This window comes from Erithacus rubecula (genome assembly GCF_903797595.1).
Source record: "Erithacus rubecula genome assembly, contig: scaffold_155_arrow_ctg1, whole genome shotgun sequence".
NCBI lineage: Eukaryota > Metazoa > Chordata > Aves > Passeriformes > Muscicapidae > Erithacus > Erithacus rubecula.
The window spans coordinates 186,149-195,963 of NW_027636149.1; the positions used below are offsets into that span (position 1 = coordinate 186,149).

General features: G+C 51.4%; 1 protein-coding gene across 1 annotated transcript; it reads right to left on the minus strand.

Moving 5' to 3' along the window:
• Positions 1-5,127: 5,127 nt before the first annotated feature.
• LOC306815550 (olfactory receptor 14J1-like) lies at positions 5,128-6,060 on the minus strand (the record flags this gene model as incomplete). Its single annotated transcript, XM_079332126.1, has 1 exon — positions 5,128-6,060. One exon carries the CDS (start codon positions 6,058-6,060, stop codon positions 5,128-5,130), a length of 933 nt encoding a protein of 310 aa, XP_079188252.1.
• Between the last annotated feature and the right edge of the window lie 3,755 nt (positions 6,061-9,815).

Consider the following 9,815-nt stretch of genomic DNA (forward strand, 5'->3'; position numbering starts at 1 on the left):
GTGCCTCACAGGGAGTCATTGCAGCAGTGCCTACAGCTCCCATGATGCTCTGCAGCCCCTTTAAACAATATTATACCAGCGCCTACAACTTCCATCATTCCCCACGCCCCAGAGAGCCCCTTCAGAACCCCCCCAGTGCCTGCCCGGACCCTGAAGGGCCCCAGATTCTCCTCTGTGACCTCCAAGTGCCCTCCTGGATCCCCAGGTGCCACTCTGAGGTCTTCTGATTTTTTTAAGAGAAACAGTCTTTAAAAAGAAACTATTGCGGGAAGGATGGAAATACTTCAAGAAAGAAATCTTGAGGGAGCAGAAACAACCTGTCCCATGTGCCAAAAGTCAGTTAGCAATAGAAAATAACTGGTCTATCTGGGCATGGAGCTTTTTCCAGGAACTCAAGGACAAAAGAGGCTGTATCACCTTTGGACAGAAGGGCTGGCAACTCAGGAAGTGTTTATTGATGTGGTTAGATCATCCAGAAAAATAAGAGGTGAAACCCCAATTAGGATATAGCCTGGCCGTGACTGTGAAGGATAGAAAAACTTATTTTATAATCACATTAGCAGGAAAAGCAGGGACAAGGAGAACCTCCATTCCTTATTGGGGGAAGATATGGTTGCCAACGATGAAGAAAAGTCTGAGGAATTTAGCCCCTTCCTTGCCTCAGTTTTCAAGTATAAGACATTTTGTCCTCAGGACAAGTGATCTCCTGAGCTGGTAGATGGGGAAGGGGAGCAGAACAGACTCCCTGAAATCCAGGAGGAAGCAGCTGGGGACCTGCTGAGCCACTCAGATGCTCACAGGTGTCTCTGGGACCAGATGGGTTCCATCTTAGGGGCATGAGGAGCTGCTGGATGAGCTCCCCAAGCTGCTCTCCATCATTTATCATCAGTCCTGGCTCACCAGGGAGGTCCCAGGGGACTGGAGGTGCCAATGTGAGCCCATCCCCAAGAAGGTCTGGAAGGAGGATCTGGGGAACTCCAGACCTGTCAGCCTGACCTCAGTGTCCAGCAAGGTGATGGAACAGATCACCCTGAGTGCCATCACAGGACACCTGCAGGATGGCTGAGGGATCAGAGCCAACCAGCATGGATTTCAATATTTGCATTGATGATCTGGATGAGGGAATTGAGTGCACCATCAGAAAATTTGCAGATGACACCAAGATGGGTGTGAGTGTGGATCTGCTGGAGGATAGGAGGGCTCTGCACAGGGACCTGGACAGGCTGATCCAGGGCCCAAATCCAACAAGGTGAGGTTTAGCAAGACCAAGTGCTGACTCCTGCACTTTTGGCCACAACAACCCCTGCAGTGCTCCACGCTGGGGACAGAGTAGCTGGACAGTGATCAGGTAGAAAGGGACCTGGGGGCACTGATGGACAGCAGGCTGGACATGAGGCAGCAGAGTGCCCAGGTGGCCAAGAAGGCCAATGGCTCCTGGCCTGGATCAGGAATGGTGTGACCAGCAGGACCAGGGCAGTGATTCTTCACCTGTGCTGAGCAGCACTTTTAGTGCTGTGTCCAGTTCTGAACCCCGCAATTCAGGAAGGACATGGAGGGGCTGGAGCATGTGCAGACAAGGGCAACATGGCTGGTGAGGGGCCTGGAACACGAGTCCTGTGAGGAGTGGCTGAGGAAGCTGGGGTTGTTTATCCGGGAGAGAAGTAGACTCAGAGGTTACCTTATCACTCTCTACAACTTCCTGAACCGTGGTTTTAGTCAGGTGGGGGTTTGTCTCTCACCAGGCAGCAACTGGCAGAATGAGAGGACACAGTTTTAAGCTGCGCCAAGGGAAATATAGGTTGGATATTAGGAAAAATATTTTTTACAGGAAATGTGGTAAAATTCTGGAGTGGTCTCTCCAGGGATTGGTGGAGACACCATCCCTTTGTGTTTAAAAAAAGACTAGGTGTGACAATTGGTGCCATATGGAGGTGTTAGGCAGGGGTTGGTCTTGATCTTGAAGTTCTCTTCCTACCTAGTGATTCTGTGATTCTGTGAATTCACAGAGTCTTTCAGCTGAAGTCTCTGTCCCTGTCCTTTCCCTGTGTGTCTGTTGCAGATGGAAGCTGCTGGTGCCATTCTCACCTTTAACCCTTGATTTGAATGGAGACAGATGTTCTTGGGTGTCTTAATCAGGCATTGCTCAATGTTTATGTGGAATTTTTGTATCCTCATGGCACCAAGGAGACCGTTGTGGCACTGTGGAAACTCTTGGAACCAAAAAGCCACTGAGACATTTGGGCAGGATGGTACCAAGGAGATCATTGAGATACTGCAGATCCAAGGACACTGTGGTGGCTTCATGGAAACTCATGGGATCATGGGCACTGTGAATCAGCAGGGCCTCGTGGAACCAAGGAGTGACTGTACCAAACCTCATGGAACCAAAGAGCCATTGTGGAACTTCAGAGCCTTGTGGACCAAGGGGACCACAGTGACACTGTGAGGGTCCATGGAACCAAGTGGTCATGGTGACACTGGAGCCTCATTGACCAATGGTGCATTGTGACACTGCAGGGCAGTATGGAATCATGGAGACAACTGTGACATTACACAGTGCCATGGCAACAAGGGACCATTGTGACACTGTGGGGCTTTGTGGGACCAAGGAACAGTTGTGGTACCATGGAAATTGTGGCAACTGTGTCACCATGGAACCAAGGAGACCATTGTGACAGTTCACAGTACCATGGAACTAAGGATTCATGTAACAGTGTAGGATAAATGGAGCCAAGGAACCATTGTGACACTGTGGGGCCTCATGGATCCAAGGAGAGCATTGTGACACTGAACCTAATGGAATTGTTGCAACTGATACAACTTCTAGGTTCAGGACAAGGTGTCTCCTCACAGCCCTTGGTGGCACACACCCTGCTGTGCTCCAGGGAACCAAGACTTGGCTTCTCCTGGGCACTGCCAGCCTTGCCAGGGCCCTTGGCCATGTCCAGCACAGCTTTTCCTGTGCTGTCCCACAGCTGCTGCTGTGTCCCTGCAGGCTGCACACTCCCATCTCACTGTTCCTGAATCTGCCCTGCCACTGATAGCCCTGCCCTGACCACTGCCACCCTCACCCTGTGTGCCTTGGGACACACACACGTGCACTGAGCTCATCCTCCTCCTCCTCCTGGGTGCTTCTCCTGCCACAGCAGTGCCCTGGGAGGGTTCATTGCTCACAGGAGCTGCTGTGTTTGTACTGGTGCATTCTATAGATCTACTCTGCCTATCTGTCAATTCTGTCTTCAAGGAGCTCTCCAAGGAATGGATTCATTGAATTGTGGAATAACACAAAGGTGGCAAGAGCCCTGTGAGCCCCCTTGGCCTGGGTGTGGCTGGGAAGGAGTTCCCTTTACCCAGAGTAGCCCCTGTCCTTCTGTGCTTGGCTCCTGTGGCTGGAGTGGGTTTGGTCACAGCCCAAGGCTTTGGCTGCTCCTGAGCAGGGCTGGCCCCACATGAGACATCTCTGCAACCCCTAAACCAATGGCCTGGGTGGGGGGGAAAGTGTTCCTGGGGACACAGGGATGGGAAAGCTGGGATAGACTGACCCAAGGGATCTTCCATTCCATGGGATGTCCTGATCAGCAGGGACATGAGGGGACAAGAGGACCTCTGGATTTTCTGTATTAATACACTTGTCTTCCAAAGCAACTATGACATGTGTTGAATTCTTGTGCTGAATTCTTGTCTCTCCATGGTTTTCCTTGCTTCTGCATTTGGCCCTTGCTTTGTAGTCCCCCAAACATTAATCTCTCTTTATAGTGACCCACAACTGTTCACCTTATTTTCTCCTGTTTTCTGTGTAAGGAGGGACAGTGACAGAGACACTCTGTTGTCACTGGATGCCCAGAGGGGTTTAACCACAGCCACCTTGCCCAACTCTGCTCTTATAGGCACCCCCAGAAATGTCAGGGCTCTGTCAGGTGCCCACCCCTGATCTGGGCTCTTGTCCTGCTCACAGCCCCAGCGGTGTCCAGGGACACGAGTCCTTCCCTGGCACACACACAGACAGTTCATTGCAGCAGGGCAGGGGCTCCCTGGGCTCTGGTGCCACTGCAAGAGCCTGGCAGGGACTTCAGCCCTGCAGGTGTCACCCTGCCCTGTCCCTGCCCAAGGTGCCCCAGGGCCAGAGGGATGGACACAGGGAGCTCTGGGCACAGGAGCTCATCCCAGCCCTGCATCCAGGGGTTCCCAGGGGATGTTACCATCTGGAAACTCCAGGAACAGCTGAAGGTGTTTGTGTTCACTGGGTTTATGTCCCCTCACACTCACACAGGATGTTCAGGACTGTGGAATGTCCCTGCACTGCAAACACAGACTCCTGACCCGGTCACTTGATGTCCCTCCACAGAGGGAAGAACAACCTCTGTGCCCTGGGGTGAGAGGGCAGTGCTGGAAGCAGCTCTGGCTTAGCAAGGGCACTGCTGGGACAGCCCCACTCTGAACACTGCCACACTTTGGCTGTCACTGCTGTTCTCCTCTCCAGGGCACTTCGTTGGGAACATCCTTGAGAGCAAACTGGGAAGGAGATTGAAGCTTTCAGGCCCTGCACTGGGGAGATGCCCTTGCATGATGGAAATGCTGTTGCAGAGCCCAGCTCTGTCCCAGCAGCGTCCATGGCCTGTCCCTGCCTGCAGTGCCTGCAGTCACACAGCAGGACTGCGACTGAGCTAAAAGATCCCTGAGGCCTTAAAACAACACAGGGGCTCTGGAGGGGAGTGTGGAACTGAAGGAAGGGGAGGTTATGGAGGAGAAGCCCTGGGGATGCCTGGCAGTGAGGAGCACTGGGGTTTGCTTTTCACCCCAGCTCTTCACAGAGGAACCAACCCTGCAGAAAAGCCAAGGAGGAAAGATGTCAGGCAAAAACAGCAACACCAAGTTCTATATTTTTTTGTAAGCACATATGTAGTACAACTCCAAAATTATATAGTTTATGGTTCCACTAGGAATGCAAATACTGAATTAAAAATGGTAAATATAAATATTTTCTTGTGAAAAAATTCTAAAAAGTGTCATACCTGGGCCAGCAAAAAAAAAAAAAAAAAAAAAAAAACAACACAACCAACAAAACCACAGGATATAGACGGGGCATTAATGAGTAATATTATAATAGTGATACAGGAGAATGAGAGTTTATTTTTTCTGAGAAGCATTCATGATGATTTTCCTCAAGCCATCCTTGAGCTCCTGGTTCCTCAGGCTGTAGATGAGGGGGTTCAGGGCTGGAGGCACCACTGAGTAGAGAACTGACATGGCCAGATCTAGAGTTGGGGAGGAGATGGAGGGAGACTTAAGGTAGGCAAATGTGCCAGTGCTGATAAACAGGGAGACCACAGTCAGGTGAGGGAGGCAGGTAGAAAAGGCTTTGTGCCGTCCCTGCTCAGAGGGGATCCTCAGCACAGCCCTGAAGATCTGCACATAGGAGAAAACAATGAATACAAAACAACCAAATGATAAACAGGCAGTAACAGCAAGAAGCCCAAGTTCCCTGAAGTGGGAGTGTGCACAGGAGAGCTTGAGGATGTGTGGGATTTCACAGAAGAACTGGCCCAATGCATTGCCCTGGCACAGGGACAGAGAAAATGTATTGGCCGTGTGCAGCAGAGCATTGAGAAAGCCACTGGCCCAGGCAGCTGCTGCCATGTGGGCACAAGCTCTGCTGCCCAGGAGGGTCCCGTAGTGCAGGGGTTTGCAGATGGACACATAGCGGTCATAGCACATGATGGTCAGGAGATAGTACTCTGCTGAAACGAAAAACATAAAGAAAAAGACCTGAGCAGCACATCCCAAGTAGGAGATGTTCCTGGTGTCCCAGAGGGAATTGTGCATGGCTTTGGGGACAGTGGTGCAGATGCAGCCCAGGTCAGTGAGGGCCAGGTTGAGCAGGAAGAAGAACATGGGGGTGTGCAGGTGGTGGTCGCAGGCTACGGCGCTGATGATGAGGCTGTTGGCCAGGAGAGCAGCCAGGGAGATTCCCAGGAAGAGGCAGAAGTGCAGGAGCTGCAGCTGCCACGTGTCTGCCAGTGCCAGCAGGAGGAAGTGGCTGATGGAGCTGCTGTTGGACATTTCTTCCATATGGGCATGGTGGACCACTGAGAGAAGACACTCACAAGCTGGAAAAGATTTTCTTGAGTCAATCCTGTCCAATTATATTGCAAATTCTCTCAAAACTACTTCTCTTCCTGTGGACCAACTTCAGTATTATTTTTTTTTTTTTAATACCAATTTTGCACTGCTGAGTTACTGCCTCTTCTTCAGCATTGCTCTCAGCCTGAACACTGGGGTGTCTAGAGGGAAAACAGGGCTCCTGTGCCCCATTGCAGTCAGACCTGCTGGTCCCACACAGGTGCCCTGTGCTCATTACACCCCCCACTATTTCATGGTGTTCAAAATTACAGTGTGCTAGAAAAACAAAGTGGATTCTTTGAAGGCTCTAGTTTCAAAGTCAATTTTCCTAAACCCTTAACTCTTTCCCTGTGCAGCTAGACTTAGAAGGATATCCAGGGCTGTTTTGGCTCTTTGCTGCCGGGAGTTGTGCCTTTTAGGAGCTGTTTCTCTGTATCCAAGGCCTGATATCCCTCTATTGCTGTACCCCTGCCAGAGCCCAACAGAGCCCTGGGGGCTCAGCTCTGCCCTGCACGCCCCTTCCAGTACAGGGTACTGCCCAGGGACATCTCCCTACCAGCAGGGCCTGAAGGGCAGCTCACACAAACTGAGATGCTGCAAGGCAAGGTGCTTCTGCTGCTGTCTGGAGGCAGAGGAGGGTGAGGAGGCACTTTGTGAGGGAGATGTGAGGCAGACCTGCTGATGCCCAGTGGGACAGTGCAGGAGTCTCAGTGACACAGACACACCTGACAGCCCCTTTCCCTTGCCTTGAGGAGAAAGCTGACACCAGCCCTGGCCATGCAGCACTGTCTGCACAGCAGGATGAATCTGCCATGATGGGGGTGGCTCCTTCCACATCCAACTTCTCCCCACAGTGCATGGGGAGCAGCCAGGCAGGCTGAGAGCTGCCCCTGGCAGGTGGCACATGCCCTGGGCTGGCTAAGAGCCCTGATGGCTGCAGGAGGTGCTCTGCAGGACAGCCCTGGGCAGCCCTGGCTGCAGCCCCAGCTTCAGCTCCTGCAGCCATCCCTGGCAGCAGGAGCCATCCTGCCCTGTCCCTCTGACAGTGCCCAGGGCAGTCCTGCTCTGCAGCACATCCTCCTCCTCCTCTTCCTCAGAGTATCAGGGAGCGTCCTCCTGACACATCCCCCAGGCTGTGGGCTGTGCTGGTTCCAGGAGATCCCTCCAGGAGCACAGGGGACATTGTCCTACACCCACAGACTCACCACGTCCAGGGCTGTGAAGATGTTTCCCCAAGTGAAGTCTCAGCTCAATGTCTTCCCAATCCTGATTGCCTTTAGTCTGTCTGTGCCTGTCTCCTGTCCCCTCAGTGCCTGCAGGCAGTGCCCTGTGCCCTGCTGGGCTGGGAGAGAAACTGCTCCTCAGCAGAAATGTCTTTTTGAAGCTTTTCCTGATTGCTATTATCTCCCTCTGTGCCAGGAGACACAACACAACGACTTTGATGACCCTCTCAGGAGTTTGTTTTTTTTAAATTAGATTCAGTCCTAGTGAGAATATTGTTTCAAAAATCCTCTCAAGAACTCAAAATTAAATTGAAACTTTAAAGTTTCTTGAACTTTTAATGGGTCTCACTGAGAGACAGGATGGATAAAGTGCCCCAAGGTACCAGTTAGAGCAGAATAATGGAGGCACTGGTGACAGGTAGGAACAAGAAATGTAAAGGTGGCTCTGATGCTGAGCAAACCTGGACGAGTTTCAGGAATGCAAAGGGCTATGGCTGAGCCCCAGCCCCTGGCAAGGCAGATCCTGTCCCTCCCTCATTGCTCAGGGCTCTTCCCAGGCCACTGGGTTCTGGGGATGTGCAATGCCAAGGGCAGGACCATGGGGCGGCCACTGCCAGGCTGCTGAGCAGGGACAAGGAGGCAATGAGGCCCCAGCACAGCAAGGCTCACTTGTCCCCTGCTGGCCTCAGGCCCAGGGCCAGCAGCCATGGCCCAAGTGCTGCAGCAGTTGGCTCTGGCAGGGCCTTTCAGCTGCTGCCCATCCCTGTGCCCTCTGCAGCCCAGGCTGTCCTACGGTGTCCATGCCCTGCGCCTCTGTCCCTGCAGGCTGCGTCATCCCCTGGCTGCCCCACCTTGCTGGCCCCTTCCTTTGCTGACAGCTCTGCATCCTGCCTGCCTCTGCCTGGCTACACAAAGCCTTGGGCTGCTCCAGACACCTTCTGGGGGATGTGTTGCCCCACAGCCCTGCCCTGGGACAGAAATTCCTTTCTCCTTGTGTTCAGACTGGGTCTCCCCACCTGCACTTGGCATTAATTCTTTCTTTCTCTGGCTCTTCTCTACTATGTCCAACATCTCTGAACCACACTTCATTGTGACCCAGGGCTCTCCTCTGCTGTTCTCAGTCTACACCCACTGAGCACAGAGTTCCTTTTCCCCTATATATTGGCCATCTTCCCAAAGCCTTGTAATTCCATCTTGTGAGATCTCTTTGCCTTCTCCAAGGTGTTTTTAAATGAGAACATTCTGCTCATAGTCTAAGAATATCACCAGAGGCACAAGACCAGCCTGCCCTGTTTATCTTTGTTGGGAATGAAGAATCAGGAAAACCTTATAAATATGTGTGCTTAGCAAAAGATTTTGAGAATATAGAAACCACAAGTGATATTGAAATGAAAGCCATCTTTGAGATACCAAACCTTAGTTAGTAAATAACTAGAAGATAAATAGGATGGCCAGCCAAAAGTAATCACCTCTTGATAGAACAATGCCTTCTGCTGGAGAGCAGGTCCAAAGGTCAGAGAAGACCCTGCAAGGGTCCAGAGATTAGTTTTTAGGGTGTAAAATATAGCACATTATGGCAATGTGTAATTTATACAGGCTGCATGGAAATGCTATAGGGTTTGTATCTTATGTTAGATTGCTTAGTGGAAATGAGAATATTCAACATAGAAGATTTATTGCATTGTAAACAGGAAAATCGCTCTCTTATTTCTCTCTCTTACTTCTTCCACCACTCTCTTGGTCTTACTCTCTTATCCCCTGTCTCCGTCCTGCTCTGAGCTGCGGCTGGCAGCTCACAGAAGGATCCTGCACGCCTACGCCCTTTACAATAAACCTCAAACTTCAAGACCAGCTTATAGAGAGCACCTGAGTTTGTCCTGACGACCATCCCCCGACAAAGACTCTCACATGTCTTGGCTACTTTTGTCTGGGGGAAATCCTTGGATATATGGAATTTGGAAGTCCAAGTTCTAATTTTGGCCATGATCCCTGGACAAGAAGGCTGGTTCTTCTCAATATGAAGGAAGGAATAGAGCCCCCACTGTTTCAATGACTGATGTGAGCTGACCATCAGAAGCCAAGGCCTGCCAGAGCTGGAAGGTTTTGTTCTGGGAGATACCCTTGCATATAGGAAATGTTTTAGATACTGTACCAGTTCTGCCAATGGGCATTTGATAACAGGGACAGTTCTGTTGCATAGCAAGGAAAGCACAGAGCCTGTGTGCTCCAGGAGCTGACAACAGGCAGCCCTTGGCATTCCAAGATCAGGAAGACCTGTTCCATGTTCCCTCAGTTCCACGGGGCCCCACAATGTCCCAATGGTCCCTGGCTTCCATGAGACCCGGAGGTGCCATAATGCCCCCTGGGTTATACATGGCCCTGAAGGTTCTTGATTGTCTCCATGATTCCAAAAGGCCCCACAAAGCCATAATGGCCTCTTGGTTCCACAAAGCCCTGCTGTGTTACCATGGC